The sequence below is a fragment of the Oncorhynchus keta genome, chromosome 37, assembly GCF_023373465.1.
Source record: "Oncorhynchus keta strain PuntledgeMale-10-30-2019 chromosome 37, Oket_V2, whole genome shotgun sequence".
Taxonomy (NCBI): domain Eukaryota; kingdom Metazoa; phylum Chordata; class Actinopteri; order Salmoniformes; family Salmonidae; genus Oncorhynchus; species Oncorhynchus keta.
Genome location: NC_068457.1, coordinates 29,030,423 through 29,049,342, shown reverse-complemented (window position 1 = coordinate 29,049,342; position 18,920 = coordinate 29,030,423). Strand labels below are relative to the sequence as shown.

The window sequence follows — 18,920 nt, the reverse complement described above, 5'->3', positions numbered from 1 at the left end:
AGAGGGGAGAGAGTGTTATGATCAGGTGTGTACTGGAGAGGTGGAGAGTGTTATGATCAGGTGTGTACTGGAGAGGAGAGGTGGAGAGTGTTAGATCAGGTGTGTACTGGACCAGCTCTGTGTTGTGTCCTGTCACAGTGTGTACTCCAGACCCCCAGGAGGTAATGGACCAGCTCTGTGTTGTAGTCCTGTCTCAGTGTGTTCCTCTCCAGACCCCCAGGATGTGTAATGTACCAGCTCTGTGTTGTACTGTCTCAGTGTTGTTCCTCTCCAGAGGATGTGTAATGGACCAGCTCTGTGTTGTAGTCCTGATCAGTGTGTTACTGGAGGATGTGTAATGGACCAGCTCTGTGTTTAGTCCTGATCACAGTGTTGTTACTCCAGACCCCCAGGATGTGGACCAGCTCTGTGTTGTAGTCCTGTCTCAGTGTTGTTTCTCCAGATCAGGATGTGTAATGGACCAGCTCTGTGTTGTAGTCCTGTCTCAGTGTTGTTCCTTCCAGACCCCCAGGATGTGTACTGGACCAGCTCTGGTTGTAGGTGGAGTGTGTTCTCCAGATCAGGTGTGTACTGGACCAGCTCTGTGTTGTAGTCCTGTCTCAGTGTTGTTCCTCTCCAGACCCCCAGGATGTGTAATGGACCAGCTCTGTGTTGTAGTCCTGTGTACAGTGTTGTTCCTCTCCAGAACAAAGAAACATTTAATGAGTCCTGTGTGTTGTGTAATGGACCAGCTCTGTGTTGTAGTCCTGTCTCAGTGTTGTTCCTCCCCAGACCCCCAGGATGTGTAATGGACCAGCTCTGTGTTGTAGTCCTGTCTCAGTGTTGTTCCTCTCCAGACCCCCAGGATGTGTAATGTACCAGCTCTGTGTTGTAGTCCTGTCTCAGTGTTGTTCCTCTCCAGACCCCCAGGATGTGTAATGGACCAGCTCTGTGTTGTAGTCCTGTCTCAGTGTTGTTCCTCTCCAGACCCCCAGGATGTGTAATGTACCAGCTCTGTGTTGTAGTCCTGTCTCAGTGTTGTTCCTCTCCAGACCCCCAGGATGTGTAATGGACCAGCTCTGTGTTGTAGTCCTGTCTCAGTGTTGTTCCTCTCCAGACCCCCAGGATGTGTAATGGACCAGCTCTGTGTTGTAGTCCTGTCTCAGTGTTGTTCCTCTCCAGACCCCCAGGATGTGTAATGGACCAGCTCTGTGTTGTAGTCCTGTCTCAGTGTTGTTCCTCTCCAGACCCCAGGATGTGTAATGTACCAGCTCTGTGTTGTAGTCCTGTCTCAGTGTTGTTCCTCTCCAGACCCCCAGGATGTGTAATGTACCAGCTCTGTGTTGTAGTCCTGTCTCAGTGTTGTTCCTCTCCAGACCCCCAGGATGTGTAATGGACCAGCTCTGTGTTGTAGTCCTGTCTCAGTGTTGTTCCTCTCCAGACCCCCAGGATGTGTAATGGACCAGCTCTGTGTTGTAGTCCTGTCTCAGTGTTGTTCCTCTCCAGACCCCCAGGATGTGTAATGGACCAGCTCTGTGTTGTAGTCCTGTCTCAGTGTTGTTCCTCTCCAGACCCCCAGGATGTGTAATGGACCAGCTCTGTGTTGTAGTCCTGTCTCAGTGTTGTTCCTCTCCAGACCCCCAGGATGTGTAATGTACCAGCTCTGTGTTGTAGTCCTGTCTCAGTGTTGTTCCTCTCCAGACCCCCAGGATGTGTAATGGACCAGCTCTGTGTTGTAGTCCTGTCTCAGTGTTGTTCCTCTCCAGACCCCCAGGATGTGTAATGGACCAGCTCTGTGTTGTAGTCCTGTCTCAGTGTTGTTCCTCTCCAGACCCCCAGGATGTGTAATGTACCAGCTCTGTGTTGTAGTCCTGTCTCAGTGTTGTTCCTCTCCAGACCCCCAGGATGTGTAATGGACCAGCTCTGTGTTGTAGTCCTGTCTCAGTGTTGTTCCTCTCCAGACCCCCAGGATGTGTAATGGACCAGCTCTGTGTTGTAGTCCTGTCTCAGTGTTGTTCCTCTCCAGACCCCCAGGATGTGTAATGTACCAGCTCTGTGTTGTAGTCCTGTCTCAGTGTTGTTCCTCTCCAGACCCCCAGGATGTGTAATGGACCAGCTCTGTGTTGTAGTCCTGTCTCAGTGTTGTTCCTCTCCAGACCCCCAGGATGTGTAATGGACCAGCTCTGTGTTGTAGTCCTGTCTCAGTGTTGTTCCTCTCCAGACCCCAGGATGTGTAATGGACCAGCTCTGTGTTGTAGTCCTGTCTCAGTGTTGTTCCTCTCCAGACCCCCAGGATGTGTAATGGACCAGCTCTGTGTTGTAGTCCTGTCTCAGTGTTGTTCCTCTCCAGACCCCCAGGATGTGTAATGTACCAGCTCTGTGTTGTAGTCCTGTCTCAGTGTTGTTCCTCTCCAGACCCCCAGGATGTGTAATGGACCAGCTCTGTGTTGTAGTCCTGTCTCAGTGTTGTTCCTCTCCAGACCCCCAGGATGTGTAATGGACCAGCTCTGTGTTGTAGTCCTGTCTCAGTGTTGTTCCTCTCCAGACCCCCAGGATGTGTAATGGACCAGCTCTGTGTTGTAGTCCTGTCTCAGTGTTGTTCCTCTCCAGACCCCCAGGATGTGTAATGGACCAGCTCTGTGTTGTAGTCCTGTCTCAGTGTTGTTCCTCTCCAGACCCCCAGGATGTGTAATGGACCAGCTCTGTGTTGTAGTCCTGTCTCAGTGTTGTTCCTCTCCAGACCCCCAGGATGTGTAATGGACCAGCTCTGTGTTGTAGTCCTGTCTCAGTGTTGTTCCTCTCCAGACCCCCAGGATGTGTAATGGACCAGCTCTGTGTTGTAGTCCTGTCTCAGTGTTGTTCCTCTCCAGACCCCCAGGATGTGTAATGTACCAGCTCTGTGTTGTAGTCCTGTCTCAGTGTTGTTCCTCTCCAGACCCCCAGGATGTGTAATGGACCAGCTCTGTGTTGTAGTCCTGTCTCAGTGTTGTTCCTCTCCAGACCCCCAGGATGTGTAATGGACCAGCTCTGTGTTGTAGTCCTGTCTCAGTGTTGTTCCTCTCCAGACCCCCAGGATGACAATAAGATCGGTATCGATGGGATCCAGCAGTTCTGTGATGACCTCACCCTGGACCCGGCCAGTAGGAGTGTTCTGGTGGTGGCCTGGAAGTTCCGTGCCGCCACACAGTGTGAGTTCAGCAGGAAGGAGTTCCTCGACGGCATGGCCGAGCTGGGGTGAGCTAGCTTTCTGTGATGTCATCTCTCTGCGCCACGCAGTTGTGTTCGCTGCTCAGTAGGATGGACATTTTGAATGACAGCAAATGTTGTTATTGGACAACTAAACATTTTGAAACGGAGGTCGGGCAGGTATTAGCTGGACTCCAATAAGAGTGTGTGTGTGTGTGTGTGTGTGTGTGTGTGTGTGTGTGTGTGTGTGTGTGTGTGTGTGTGTGTGTGTGTGTGTGTGTGTGTGTGTGTGTGTGTGTGTGTGTGTGTGTGTGTGTGTGCTCCCCCTAGCTGTGACAGTCCAGAGAAGCTGAAGGCTCTGCTCCCCAGACTAGAACAGGAAGTCAAAGACACGGCCAAGTTTAAAGACTTCTATCAGTTCACCTTCAACTTCGCCAAGAACCCTGGACAGAAGGGACTAGGTACGTATTTTACATATCGTTCTGGAGAAAAGTTCTGCACAGAGGTTCTGGTGAATGAACAGAGGTTCTGGTGAATGAACAGAGGTTCCGGTGAATGAATGAACAGAGGTTCGGTGAATGAATGAACAGAGGTTCTGGTGAATGAATGAACAGAGGTTCGGTGAATGAATGAACAGAGGTTCGGTGAATGAATGAACAGAGGTTCCGGTGAATGAATGAACAGAGGTTCGGGGGAATGAATGAACAGAGGTTCCGGGGAATGAATGAATGAACAGAGGTTCCGGGGAATGAATGAACAGAGGTTCCGGGAATGAATGAACAGAGGTTCCGGGGAATGAATGAACAGAGGTTCCGGTGAATGAATGAACAGAGGTTCCGGTGAATGAATGAACAGAGGTTCGTGAATGAATGAACAGAGGTTCCGGTGAATGAATGAACAGAGGTTCCGGGGAATGAATGAACAGAGGTTCCGGTGAATGAACAGAGGTTCCGGTGAATGAACAGAGGTTCTGGTAAATATTGTATCCAGACAGAGAGGTTTAGTCAAACCGTGGTTGGTCCAGCACTGTGTTTGAGGAGAAGGTCTTTCACCCTGGTGTAGTTTTCCTAACCCTGGTGTTGAATTCCTCCTGGGGAACATTGGTAGATCACTATGGTGGTTTGGCATCAGCGGTGTCATGTAGTTCTGTCTCAGTCAGTAGCAGCCCGGCAGCAAACAGGAACAATGGCTTTTAGATGGAAAACAAGGACTTGTCCTTCCAGGTAAGTGAAGAGCTCCTCCTTCACAACACTGCCTCGAGTTGGACTACTGCTGTTCTGTGAGCCATGCTGAGGAGAGGGCCTGGAGTCTGACAGTTAGTGTACTGTTACTGTGTAATAACAGGTTTATGGATAGATCACCTATCAAGCTAAACAGAGACCAGGGTGGGTTCCAAATAGAGCTCTATTCCCTGTATAGTCACTACTTCTGACCAGAGCCCTATGGGCCCACTAGTCCACTATTTAGGGAACTCCCTGCATAGTCACTACTTCTGACCAGAGCCCTATGGGCCCACTCACTAGTGCACTATTTAGGGAACTGTGTGCCGTTTGAGACACCACCCATGGGATTCCCCGGATGGGACCACTTTGTTCTGGTTGTTGTTTCTGCTGGTCTGTGTTGTTATGACGACCGGAGTGGGTGACCCAGCTAAGTTCCTGGAACAACAGTAGGGCCCTTTGTCAAAACTCACCTGACTGTAATGTCTCTCTCTCTCTGTAACTCTCTGTCAGACACTGTAATGTCTCTCTCTCTCTCTGTAACTCTCTGTCAGACACTGTAATGTCTCTCTCTCTCTCTCTCACTCTCTCTCTCTCTAACTCTCTGTCAGACACTGTAATGTCTCTCTCTCTCTCTGTAACTCTCTGTCAGACACTGTAATGTCTCTCTCTGTAACTCTCTGTCAGACACTGTAATGTCTCTCTCTCTCTCTGTAACTCTCTGTCAGACACTGTAATGTCTCTCTCTCTGTCAGACACTGTAATGTCTCTCTCTCTCTGTAACTCTCTGTCAGACACTCTCTCTCTCTCTCTCTGTAACTCTCTGTCAGACACTGTAATGTCTCTCTCTCTCTGTAACTCTCTGTCAGACACTAATGTCTCTCTCTCTCTCTGTAACTCTCTGTCAGACACTGTAATGTCTCTCTCTCTCTAACTCTCTGTCAGACACTAATGTCTCTCTCTCTCTCTGTAACTCTGTCAGACACTGTAATGTCTCTCTCTCTCTCTCTCTGTAACTCTCTGTCAGACACTGTAATGTCTCTCTCTGTAACTCTCTGTCAGACACTGTAATGTCTCTCTCTCTCTGTAACTCTCTGTCAGACACTGTAATGTCTCTCTCTCTCTCTGTAACTCTCTGTCAGACACTGTAATGTCTCTCTCTCTCTCTGTCTGTCAGACACTGTAATGTCTCTCTCTCTCTGTAACTCTCTGTCAGACACTGTAATGTCTCTCTCTCTCTGTAACTCTCTGTCAGACACTGTAATGTCTCTCTCTCTGTAACTCTCTGTCAGACACTGTAATGTCTCTCTCTCTCTCTGTAACTCTCTGTCAGACACTGTAATGTCTCTCTCTCTCTCTCTGTAACTCTCTGTCAGACACTGTAATGTCTCTCTCTCTGTAACTCTCTGTCAGACACTGTAATGTCTCTCTCTCTGTAACTCTCTGTCAGACACTGTAATGTCTCTCTCTCTCTCTGTAACTCTGTCAGACACTGTAATGTCTCTCTCTCTGTAACTCTCTGTCAGACACTGTAATGTCTCTCTCTCTCTGTAACTCTCTGTCAGACACTGTAATGTCTCTCTCTCTCTCTGTAACTCTCTGTCAGACACTGTAATGTCTCTCTCTCTGTAACTCTCTGTCAGACACTGTAATGTCTCTCTCTCTCTCTCTCTCTGTAACTCTCTGTCAGACACTGTAATGTAACTCTCTCTCTCTCTCTCTCTAACTCTCTGTCAGACACTGTAATGTCTCTCTCTCTGCAACTCTGTCGGAGACTGTAATGTCTCTCTCTCTCTCTCTCTCTCTGTAACTCTGTCAGACACTGTAATGTCTCTCTCTCTCTCTCTCTGTCAGACACTGTAATGTCTCTCTCTGTCTCTGTCAGACACTGTAATGTCTCTCTCTCTCTCTCTCTCTCTGTAACTCTCTGTCAGACACTGTAATGTCTCTCTCTGTGTAACTCTCTGTCAGACACTGTAATGTCTCTCTCTCTGTAACTCTCTGTCAGACACTGTAATGTCTCTCTCTCTCTGTAACTCTCTGTCAGACACTGTAATGTCTCTCTCTCTCTGTAACTCTCTGTCAGACACTGTAATGTCTCTCTCTCTCTGTAACTCTGTCGGAGACTGTAATGTCACTAGGGCTGTGATGATACCAGTATCACAGTACATTTTCCATGTGGCAAAAATGAAAACAGGAAGCAGACAACTCTTTGGTCCTTTAATAACCTGCTGTGTGTAAGACGTAGTGTTCTATATCTGGGTCATAAATACATGTTCTATATCTGGGTCATAAATACATGTTCTATATCTGGGTCATAAATACATGTTCTATATCTGGGTCATAAATACATGTTCATGTGACTCTGGATGACAACATAATGATGTTTGATTCCAACATCAGGGCTGTTTTCTCAACAAGTTAAATACGACTCTGGATGACAACGTGTTTTGTTTTCATGTTTGATACTAACGACTATGGTGATACTGGTCCCGGCCCTAAATGCCTAAATGCCACCCCCTCAATCTCTTTCTCTGTCGCTCTCTCTTTGTCTCTGTCGCTCTCTCTCTCTCTTTGTCTCTGTCGCTCTCTCTCTCTCTCTTTCTCTGTCGCTCTCTCTCTTTATCTCTGTCGCTCTCTCTCTCTCTCTCTCTCTCTCTCTCTCTCTCTCTCTCTCTTTGCCTCTCTCTCTCTCTCTCTCTCTCTCTCTCTCTCTTTGTCTCTGTCGCTCTCTCTCTCTCTCTCTCTCTCTTTGTCTCTGTCAGCTCTCTCTCTTTATCTCTGTCGCTCTCTCTCTCTCTCTCTCTCTCTCTCTCTCTCTCTCTCTCTCTCTCTCTCTCTCTCTCTCTCTCTCTCTCTTTGTCTCTGTCGCTCTCTCTCTCTCTCTCTCTCTCTCTCTCTTTGTCTCTGTCGTCTCTCTCTCTCTCTCTCTCTTTGTCTCTGTCTGCTCTCTCTCTCTCTTTGTCTCTGTCGCCCCTCTCTCTCTCTTTGTCTCTGTCGCTCTCTCTCTCTCTTTGTCTCTGTAGCTCTCTCTCTTTATCTCTGTAGCTCTCTCTTTGACTCTGTAGCTCTCTCTCTATCTCTGTCGCTCTCTCTCTCTCTCTTTGTCTCTGTCGCTCTCTCTTTGTCTCTGTAGCTCTCTCTCTCATTATCTCTGTAGCTCTCTCTCTCTCTTTGTCGCTCTCTCTCTCTTTGTCTCTGTCGCTCTCTCTATCTCTGTCGCTCTCTCTCTCTCTTTGTCTCTGTCGCTCTCTCTTTATCTCTGTCGCTCTCTCTCTCTCTTTGTCTCTGTCGCTCTCTCTCTCTCTTTGTCTCTGTCGCTCTCTCTCTATCTCTGTCGCTCTCTCTCTCTCTCTTTGTCTCTGTCGCTCTCTCTCTCTCTCTTTGTCTCTGTCGCTCTCTCTCTCTCTCTCTATCTCTGTCGCTCTCTCTCTCTTTATCTCTGTCGCTCTCTCTCTCTCTTTGTCTCTGTCGCTCTCTATCTCTCTCTCTCTCTCTTTGTCTCTATCGCTCTCTCTATCTCTGTCGTCTCTCTCTCTCTCTTTATCTCTGTCGCTCTCTCTCTCTCTCTTTATCTCTGTCGCTCTCTCTCTCTCTTTGTCTTTGTCTCTGTCGCTCTCTCTCTCTCTCTTTATCTCTGTCGCTCTCTCTCTCTCTCTCTCTCTCTCTCTCTCTCTCTCTCTCTCTCTCTCTCTCTTTATCTCTCTCTCTCTCTTTGTCTCTGTCGCTCTCTCTCTATCTCTGTCGCTCTCTCTCTCTCTTTGTCTCTGTCGCTCTCTCTCTCTCTTTGTCTCTGTCGCTCTCTCTCTCTCTTTGTCTCTGTCGCTCTCTCTCTCTCTTTGTCTCTGTCGCTCTCTCTCTCTCTCTCTCTCTTTGTCTCTGTATCTCTCTCTCTCTCTCTCTCTCTCTATCTCTGTCGCTCTCTCTCTCTTTATCTCTGTCGCTCTCTCTCTCTCTCTCTCTTTGTCTCTATCTCTCTCTCTATCTCTGTCGCTCTCTCTCTCTCTTTATCTCTGTCTCTCTCTCTCTCTCTTTGTCTTTGTCTCTGTCGCTCTCTCTCTCTCTTTGTCTCTGTCGCTCTCTCTCTCTCTTTGTCTCTGTCGCCCTCTCTCTCTCTTTGTCTCTGTCGCTCTCTCTCTCTCTCTTTGTCTCTGTAGCTCTCTCTCTTTATCTCTGTAGCTCTCTCTTTGACTCTGTAGCTCTCTCTCTATCTCTGTCGCTCTCTCTCTCTCTTTGTCTCTGTCGCTCTCTCTCTTTGTCTCTGTAGCTCTCTCTCTCATTATCTCTGTAGCTCTCTCTCTCTCTTTGTCGCTCTCTCTCTCTTTGTCTCTGTCGCTCTCTATCTCTGTCGCTCTCTATCTCTGTCGCTCTCTCTCTCTCTTTGTCTCTCGCTCTCTCTTTATCTCTGTCGCTCTCTCTCTCTCTTTGTCTCTGTCGCTCTCTCTCTCTCTTTGTCTCTGTCGCTCTCTCTATCTCTGTCGCTCTCTCTCTCTCTCTTTGTCTCTGTCGCTCTCTCTCTCTCTCTTTGTCTCTGTCGCTCTCTCTCTCTCTCTCTCTCTCTCTGTCGCTCTCTCTCTCTCTTTATCTCTGTCGCTCTCTCTCTCTCTTTGTCTCTGTCGCTCTCTCTCTCTCTCTCTCTTTGTCTCTATCGCTCTCTCTATCTCTGTCGCTCTCTCTCTCTCTTTATCTCTGTCGCTCTCTCTCTCTCTTTGTCTCTGTCGCTCTCTCTCTCTCTCTTTATCTCTGTCTCTCTCTCTCTCTCTCTCTCTCTCTCTCTCTCTCTCTCTCTCTCTCTCTCTCTCTCTCTCTCTCTCTCTCTCTCTCTCTCTCTCTCTCTCTCTCTCTCTCTTTCTCTCTCTCTCTCTCTTTGTCTCTGTCGCTCTCTCTCTTTATCTCTGTCGCTCTCTCTCTCTCTTTGTCTCTGTCGCTCTCTCTCTCTCTCTTTGTCTCTGTCGCTCTCTCTCTTTGTCTCTCTTTTCTCTCTCTGTCGCTGTCGCTCTCTCTCTCTCTCTCTCTATCTCTGTCGTCTCTCTCTCTCTCTTTATCTCTGTCGCTCTCTCTCTCTCTCTCTCTTTGTCTCTGTCGCTCTCTCTATCTCTGTCGCTCTCTCTCTCTCTCTTTATCTCTGTCGCTCTCTCTCTCTCTCTCTCTTTGTCTTTGTCTCTGTCTCTCTCTCTCTCTCTCTCTCTCTCTCTCTCTCTCTGTCTCTCTCTCTCTCTCTCTTTGTCTCTGTCGCTCTCTCTTTGTCTCTGTAGCTCTCTCTCTCTCATTATCTCTCTTTGTCTCTGTCGCTCTCTCTCTCTCTTTGTCTCTCTCTCTCTCTCTCTCTCTCTCTCTCTTTATCTCTGTCGCTCTCTCTCTCTCTTTGTCTCTGTCGCTCTCTCTCTCTCTTTGTCTCTGTCGCTCTCTCTTTGTCTCTGTAGCTCTCTCTCTCTCATTATCTCTGTAGCTCTCTCTCTCTCTTTGTCGCTCTCTCTCTCTCTTTGTCTCTGTCGCTCTCTCTCTCTCTCTTTGTCTCTGTCGCTCTCTCTCTCTCTTTATCTCTGTCGCTCTCTCTCTCTCTCTTTATCTCTGTCGCTCTCTCTCTCTCTTTATCTCTGTAGCTCTCTCTCTCTCTCTTTATCTCTGTCGCTCTCTCTCTCTCTTTATCTCTGTCGCTCTCTCTCTCTCTTTATCTCTGTCGCTCTCTCTCTCTCTTTGTCTCTGTAGCTCTCTCTCTCTCTCTCTTTATCTCTGTCGCTCTCTCTCTCTCTTTGTCTCTGTCGCTCTCTCTTTGTCTCTGTAGCTCTCTCTCTCTCATTATCTCTGTAGCTCTCTCTCTCTCTTTGTCGCTCTCTCTCTCTCTTTGTCTCTGTCGCTCTCTCTTTATCTCTGTCGCTCTCTCTCTCTCTTTGTCTCTGTCGCTCTCTCTATCTCTGTCGCTCTCTCTCTCTCTCTCTTATCTGTCGCTCTCTCTCTCTCTCTTTATCTCTGTCGCTCTCTCTCTCTTTGTCTCTGTCGCTCTCTCTCTCTCTTTGTCTCTGTCGCTCTCTCTCTCTCTCTTTGTCTCTGTCGCTCTCTCTCTCTCTCTCTTTGTCTCTGTCGCTCTCTCTCTCTCTCTTTGTCTCTGTCGCTCTCTCTCTCTCTCTTTGTCTCTGTCGCTCTCTCTCTCTCTCTTTGTCTCTGTCGCTCTCTCTCTCTCTTTGTCTCTGTCGCTCTCTCTCTCTCTTTGTCTCTGTCGCTCTCTTATCTCTCTGTCTCTCTCTCTCTCTTTGTCTCTGTCGCTCTCTCTCTCTCTCTCTTTGTCTCTGTCGCTCTCTCTCTATCTCTGTCGCTCTCTCTCTGTCTCTGTCGCTCTCTCTCTCTCTCTTTGTCTCTGTCTCTCTCTCTCTCTCTTTGTCTCTGTCGCTCTCTCTCTCTCTTTGTCTCTGTCGCTCTCTCTCTTTATCTCTGTCGCTCTCTTTGTCTCTGTCGCTCTCTCTTTGTCTCTGTCGCTCTCTCTCTCTTTGTCTCTGTCGCTCTCTCTCTCTCTCTTTGTCTCTGTCGCTCTCTCTCTCTCTCTCTTTGTCTCTGTCGCTCTCTCTCTCTCTCTTTGTCTCTGTCGCTCTCTCTCTCTCTTTGTCTCTGTCGCTCTCTCTCTCTCTCTTTGTCTCTGTCGCTCTCTCTCTCTCTCTCTTTGTCTCTGTCGCTCTCTTCTCTCTGTCGCTCTCTCTCTCTCTCTTTATCTCTGTCGCTCTCTCTCTCTCTCTTTGTCTCTGTCGCTCTCTCTCTCTCTCTTTGTCTCTGTCGCTCTCTCTCTCTCTTTGTCTCTGTCGCTCTCTCTCTGTCTCTGTCGCTCTCTCTCTCTCTTTGTCTCTGTCGCTCTCTCTTTGTCTCTGTCGCTCTCTCTCTTTATCTCTGTCGCTCTCTCTCTCTTTGTCTCTCTCGCTCTCTCTCTCTTTGTCTCTGTCGCTCTCTCTTTGTCTCTGTCGCTCTCTCTTTGTCTCTGTCGCTCTCTCTCTCTCTTTATCTCTGTCGCTCTCTCTTTGTCTGTGTCGCTCTCTCTTTATCTCTGTCGCTCTCTCTCTCTTTATCTCTGTCGCTCTCTCTTTGTCTGTGTCGCTCTCTCTTTGTCTGTGTCGCTCTCTCTTTATCTCTGTCGCTCTCTCTTTGTCTCTGTCGCTCTCTCTCTCTTTATCTCTGTCGCTCTCTCTTTGTCTGTGTCGCTCTCTCTCTCTTTATCTCTGTCGCTCTCTCTCTCTTTATCTCTGTCGCTCTCTCTTTGTCTGTGTCGCTCTCTCTCTCTTTGTCTGTGTCGCTCTCTCTCTCTTTGTCTGTGTCGCTCTCTCTTTGTCTCTGTCGCTTTCTCTTTGTCTCTGTCGTCTCTCTCTCTCTCTTTATCTCTGTCGCTCTCTCTTTGTCTCTGTCGCTCTCTCTCTCTCTTTATCTCTGTCGCTCTCTCTTTATCTCTGTCGCTCTCTCTCTCTTTGTCTCTGTCGCTCTCTCTCTCTTTATCTCTGTCGCTCTCTCTCTCTCTGTCTCTGTCGCTCTCTCTCTCTGTCGCTCTCTCTCTCTCTTTGTCTCTGTCGCTCTCTCTCTCTCTGTCTCTGTCGCTCTCTCTCTATCTCTCTCTCTTTGTCTCTGTCGCTCTCTCTCTCTTTGTCTCTGTCGCTCTCTCTCTCTCTCTGTCTCTGTCGCTCTCTCTCTATCTCTCTCTCTTTGTCTCTGTCGCTCTCTCTATCTCTGTCGCTCTCTCTCTCTGTCGCTCTCTCTCTCTGTCGCTCTCTCTATCTCTGTCGCTCTCTCTATCTCTGTCGCTCTCTCTCTCTTTGTCTCTGTCTCTCTCTCTCTCTCTTTGTCTCTGTCGCTCTCTCTCTCTCTCTCTCTTTGTCTCTGTCGCTCTCTCTATCTCTGTCGCTCTCTCTCTCTGTCGCTCTCTCTCTCTGTCGCTCTCTCTCTATCTCTGTCGCTCTCTCTCTCTCTTTGTCGCTCGCTCTCTCTCTTTCTCTGTCGCTCGCTCTCTCTCTTTGTCTCTGTCGCTCTCTCTCTTTGTCTCTGTCGCTCTCTCTCTCTCTTTGTCTCTGTCGCTCTCTCTCTCTCTGTCTCTGTCGCTGGAGCTCTCTCTCTTTGTCTCTGTCGTCGCTCTCTCTCTTTGTCTCTGTCGCCGCTCTCTCTCTTTGTCTCTGTCGCTCGCTCTCTCTCTTTGTCTCTGTCGCTCGCTCTCTCTCTTTATCTCTGTCGCTCTCTCTCTCTCTTTCTCTGTCGCTCTCTCTCTCTCTCTGTCGCTCTCACTCTCTCTGTAGCTCTCTCTCTCTATCTCTGTTGCTCTCTCATTCGTTCACACACTAACTCCAAGGTCAGCAGTTATGTTATCAAACTATTCCGACTCCATAGAAACAACAGAAAAACATAACACCCTCCCGAGTGGCGCAGCTTTCCAAGGCACTGCATCGCAGTGTTGAGGCGTCACTACAGACCCGGATTCGATCCCAGGCTGTGTCGTAGCCGGCTGCGACCGGGAGACTCATGAGGCAGCACACAATAGGCCCAGCGTCGTCTGGGTTAGGGGAGGGTTTGGTCGGCCCGGGATGTCCATTTCCCATCGTGCTCTAGTGACTCCTGTGGCGGGCCGGGTGCAGTGCACGCTGACACGGTCGCCAGTTGTACTGTGTTTCCTCCGACACATTGGTGCGGCTGGCTTCCGGGTTAAGTGGGCATTGTGTCAAGAAGCAGTGCGGCTTGGTTGGGTTGTGTTTCGGAGGACGCACAGCTCTCGACCTTCTCCTCTCCCGAGTCCATACGGGGGTTGCAGCAGGGGTTAGTAACACCAACGTATATCAGACCTGGAGATGACTAGTCTACTGATGGTGTTACTAACCCATCTACTCTCTGTATCAGACCTGGAGATGACTAGTCTACTGATGGTGTTACTAACCCCTCTACTCTCTATATCAGACCTGGAGATGACTGTAGTCTACTGATGGTGTTACTAACCCCTCTACTGTCTATATCAGACCTGGAGATGACTGTAGTCTACTGATGGTGTTACTAACCCCTCTACTCTCTGTATCAGACCTGGAGATGACTAGTCTACTGATGGTGTTACTAACCCCTCTACTCTCTGTATCAGACCTGGAGATGACTAGTCTACTGATGGTGTTATTAACCCCTCTACTCTCTGTATCAGACCTGGAGATGGCTGTGGCCTACTGGAACCTGGTTCTAACTGGTCGATTCAAGTTCCTGGACCTCTGGAACAGGTTTCTATTGGTGAGTGGATGTCAGTCTGTATTAATGGCTATTCCCTAAATAATATACTACTCTGGACAGAGTCTGGGTGTTTCCTCCATGTGTTGATAGTCTCTGGTGATGTCATCTATCTGTGTGATTAATGCAGGAGCATCATAATCTCTGATGTCATCTATCTGTGTGATTAATGCAGGAGCATCATAATCTCTGATGTCATCTATCTGTGTGATTAATGCAGGAGCATCAATCTCTGATGTCATCTATCTGTGTGATTAATGCAGGAGCATCATAATCTCTGATGTCATCTATCTGTGTGATTATCATAATCTCTGATGTCATCTATCTGTGTGCAGGAGCATCATAATCTCTGATGTCATCTATCTGTGTGATTAATGCAGGAGCATCATAATCTCTGATGTCATCTATCTGTGTGATTAATGCAGGAGCATCATAATCTCTGATGTCATCTATCTGTGTGATTAATGCAGGAGCATCATAATCTCTGATGTCATCTATCTGTGTGATTAATGCAGGAGCATCATAATCTCTGATGTCATCTATCTGTGTGATTAATGCAGGAGCATCATAATCTCTGATGTCATCTATCTGTGTGATTAATGCAGGAGCATCATAATCTCTGATGTCATCTATCTGTGTGATTAATGCAGGAGCATCATAATCTCTGATGTCATCTATCTGTGTGATTAATGCAGGAGCATCATAATCTCTGATGTCATCTATCTGTGTGATTAATGCAGGAGCATCATAATCTCTGATGTCATCTATCTGTGTGATTAATGCAGGAGCATCATAATCTCTGATGTCATCTATCTGTGTGATTAATGCAGGAGCATCATAATCTCTGATGTCATCTATCTATCTGTGATTAATGCAGGAGCATCATAATCTCTGATGTCATCTATCTGTGTGATTAATGCAGGAGCATCATAATCTCTGATGTCATCTATCTGTGTGATTAATGCAGGAGCATCATAATCTCTGATGTCATCTATCTGTGTGATTAATGCAGGAGCATCATAATCTCTGATGTCATCTATCTGTGTGATTAATGCAGGAGCATCATAATCTCTGATGTCATCTATCTGTGTGATTAATGCAGGAGCATCATAATCTCTGATGTCATCTATCTGTGTGATTAACGCAGGAGCATCATAATCTCTGATGTCATCTATCTGTGTGATTAACGCAGGAGCATCATAATCTCTGATGTCATCTATCTGTGTGATTAATGCAGGAGCATCATATCTGGTCGATCCCCAAAGACACGTGGAACCTGCTACTGGACTTTGGCAACATGATCGCAGACGACATGTCCAACTACGACGAGGAAGGTGAGATATAACCACCTATTAAGGATGGGTCCCAAATGGCACCTTTTCCTGTGCTCTACTTTTGACCAGGGCCCATAGTGAACTAGATACGGATTAGGGTGCCATTTGAAACGCAGACAAACATTTCTGTAGGACCAATAAAACATACACTAATCCACACCCTGTCCACCCTGACCTCAGATCCAGGATTCCTCTACCCCCACATCCATAACCACTAGGCGTATGACTAAGGTCTGACCTGGAGTCATCAGTTAGGGATTGGGACTTGACTTCTACCTACTAATCACCTATTAAAACATTTCTGCCAATCACTTACCATGCAGCTAATCATGTGACCCTTTTCTGCCCACTCAGGAGCTTGGCCTGTCCTCATCGACGACTTTGTGGAATTTGCCCGGCCAATCGTGACAGGGGGCAAGCGTAAAACCATATAGGTCATACCCAGTTCCCAGCAGGGGCTGACGATTTTATACACACCAGCCAAAAAGAGACTTCTACAAGACTGTCCAAGTTTGTGAGACTGAGCTGCCAATCAGGGGCCGGGGAGCGACATGACAGCCAATCGGAGAGAAGGAAAACAACAACAGGAAGAGGAAGTTATCTTTTTCTTTGTTTTGGGACTGAGTCACTCCGGGAGGCGGGCTGTTAGCAGGGGGTGGGATCGTCGCGGAGCTATGAGCTCTGCTCCCATTGGCTAGCTGGATCAGACTGATCGGCCAACGACTACAGTACCCATACACCAGCCACCATCAGATCAGTGGGCGTGTCTATAGATTCTAGAACTGGTGCTCTGGTCCCACCCCCCCTAGCTGCAGCCCCCCCCGACCCCGCCCCCTCCTTACTAAAGAACGACCAGGGAGAATAAACAGAACGGCAGAGAGAGGAGGACGGTTTGCTCTCTGCAGCAGACAGACAGAATGGTGTGATATTTGATCTAGTGGAGGCTGCTGAGAGGAGGACGGTTTGCTCTCTGCAGCAGACAGACAGAATGGTGTGATATTTGATCTAGTGGAGGCTGCTGAGAGGAGGACGGTTTGCTCTCTGCAGCAGACAGACAGAATGGTGTGATATTTGATCTAGTGGAGGCTGCTGAGAGGAGGACGGTTTGCTCTCTGCAGCAGACAGACAGAATGGTGTGATATTTGATCTAGTGGGGGCTGCTGAGAGGAGGACGGTTTGCTCTCTGCAGCAGACAGACAGAATGGTGTGATATTTGATCTAGTGGAGGCTGCTGAGAGGAGGACGGCTCATCATAATGTCTGGAAAGGAGCGAATGGAACAGCATCAAACACCTGGAAACCATGGAAACCAGGTGTTTGATGTATTTGATACCATTCCACTGATTCAGATCCAGTCATTACCACGAACCTGTCCTCCCCAATGAAGGTGCCACCAACCTCCTGTGGTCTGAACCCACAGTAGTAAGACATCTCTGCCGGCCCCCTGGTGGATGAACTAGGAGCTCGGAGGTTCTGCATGTGTTTCTGGTTGAGCGTTAAGCGGCTGGACGGAGGAGGAACAACAACTCTTTTTTTATTATTATCATTGAGTTTCTTCTCATCGAATCAGAGGTGAGGGGTGTGGTCGTCATCCAATGTCCTCATCCAATCCAACGTCAGTGTGATGTTCTGCTTCCATTTCAATCTAAAGCGTAAAAGTTGGGTCAGTTTTGTTGTTAATATGTGTGAGGTTCAGGGTCTATATCCACAAAGCGTCTGAGAGTAGGAGTGCTGACCTGGGATCAGTTTAGCCTTTTAGATAATAATGAATACTAGAGAGAAGACCAGATCCTAGTGCTGATCTGGGATCAGGTTTGCCTTTTAGATAATAATGAATACTAGAGAGAGGACCAGATCCTAGTGCTGATCTGGGATCAGGTTAGCCTTTTAGATCATAGTGAGAGGACCAGAGAGGACCTACTCTGAGACGCTTTAGGAATACAGGCCCAGTTCAGATCCACGTTGGTATTCAGATAGAACCGACAGAGCAGCATGCTTTAAAGCTCAACACCAGCAGAAATACTATGGCTACAGTTGGAACAGACTGTGACCATAGGATTCATGTATAGAAATACCATTTTAGAATAATGAATAGGATACAATATAAAGAAGACACGATGACATTTATAATCGTGAGAGAGAGAGGAAGAAGTATTTGAAATACGTACGAGGTCCACAGATTTCTAATCCGTGTCCCAAACTGTACCCTATTCCCTGTATAGTACTGGTAAAAAAAAGTAGTGCACTATTATAGGGAACAGGTTTGCCCATTTGGGATGCGCCATGTCTCCTTTCTGTTTGATTTGAGTTGGTTTGTTTGTAACTGGTCACATCACCAGAGACTGTTGGTCTGGCAGTTATTTTATTTCACAAGCAACAGCACAGGAAGTTCAGTCTATGAATCATATTCAGTCTACAACACTGTTCATAGTTCAGTCTATGAATCATATTCAGTCTATAACACTGTATATAGTTGAATCTATGAATCGTATTCAGTCTACAACACTGTATAAAGTTCATAGTTGAATCATATTCAGTCTACAACACTGTATAAAGTTCATAGTTTAATCATATTCAGTCTACAACACTGTTCATAGTTGAATCTATGAATCGTATTCAGTCTACAACACTGTATATAGTTCATAGTTGAATCTATGAATCGTATTCAGTCTACAACACTGTATATAGTTCATAGTTGAATCTATGAATCGTATTCAGTCTACATCAGCAGTTTAAATCAAGTCTAATGTTATTGGTCACATACACGTGTTTAGCAGATGTTATTGCAGGTGCAGCGAAATGCTTGTCAACACCCCCCAGTTCTTTGTTTTTAAACCGTTTCAGTTGTTTGTGTTGTTTTGGTTGGTCGTCATGGGTTACTGCTAGCCAGCCCAGTGAAGTGAATGTTAGAGCACATCATCAGACCAGACTGAGACACGTCTACTACACACTCTCTCTCGCTCTCTCTGTCTCTGTCTCTGTCTCTGTCTCTGTCTCTGTGTCTCTCTCTGTCTCTCTCTCTGTCTCTCTCTCTGTCTCTCTCTCTGTCTCTCTCTCTGTCTCTCTCTCTGTCTCTCTCTCTGTCTCTCTCTCTGTCTCTCTCTCTGTCTCTCTCTCTCTCTCTCTCTCTCTGTCTCTGTCTCTGTCTCTGTCTCTGTCTCTCTCTCTCTCTCTCTCTCTCTCTCTCTGTCTCTCTCTCTCTCTCTCTCTCTCTGTCTCTGTCTCTGTCTCTCTCTCTGTCTCTCTCTCTGTCTGTCTCTCTCTCTGTCTCTCTCTCTCTCTGTCTCTGTCTCTGTGTGTGTGTGGTTATAGTACATCATCAGACCAGACTGAGACATGTCAACTAGCTACTACACACACAGACACACGGAACATCTCAGTAACAGACATCCTCTAATGCAGCAGGTAACAGGAGTTCTGCTTCATTCTCTGGAATCAGATTTTGGGCTGCGCCTCGTCTGTCTCCCAAATGGCACCTTAACGTTGTGCACTATGTAGGGAACAGGGTGCTATTTGGGAGGTATGTTTTAAGTTACACTTGTTATGCCACATGTTCTTAGACAATTGCACTCACATCTGGGGGGGGGGGGGAATGAAAACATTCTGTTCAGTGTTGATGTGTACCGACAGGAGAAGACAGAGACTATGGAAGAGAGAGAGAGACGTCCTCTGAACTTCCTACACTACGGTACGCGCTGAGAGAGTGTCCAGTGTGTTGACCGTCTGAGCTTTACTCATATTCACTATTATTTTCACTGAGAGAAAAGAAAGAGCATTTAAAACATTTGTCATCGTTCTACATGACTTTGTTTTGAACAACTGAAGGTCCCGTCAATAAAGCATGTTGTTTTTTAACAAAAAAAAAATGGAACGAGACTTTGGATCCATCTGTTCTGTTGAAAGTTTCATAAAGATTAGTGCATCACAGAGAATGTGCCCCAAACACAGAGATGTTTAGAGATCACAACGTTATCTCT

The 18,920-nt window shown here is 47.3% G+C and overlaps 1 protein-coding gene across 1 annotated transcript; it reads left to right on the top strand.

Annotated features, from left to right (window-relative positions):
• The first annotated feature begins 2,198 nt into the window (after positions 1–2,198).
• On the top strand, positions 2,199–18,817 carry LOC127916870 (DCN1-like protein 2). The gene is made up of 5 exons (XM_052500201.1): positions 2,199–3,213; positions 3,496–3,626; positions 13,531–13,613; positions 14,848–14,944; positions 15,299–18,817. Exons 1-5 carry the CDS (start codon positions 2,924–2,926, stop codon positions 15,376–15,378), a joined length of 681 nt encoding a protein of 226 aa, XP_052356161.1. The 5' UTR covers positions 2,199–2,923; the 3' UTR covers positions 15,379–18,817.
• The last annotated feature ends 103 nt before the right edge of the window (positions 18,818–18,920 follow it).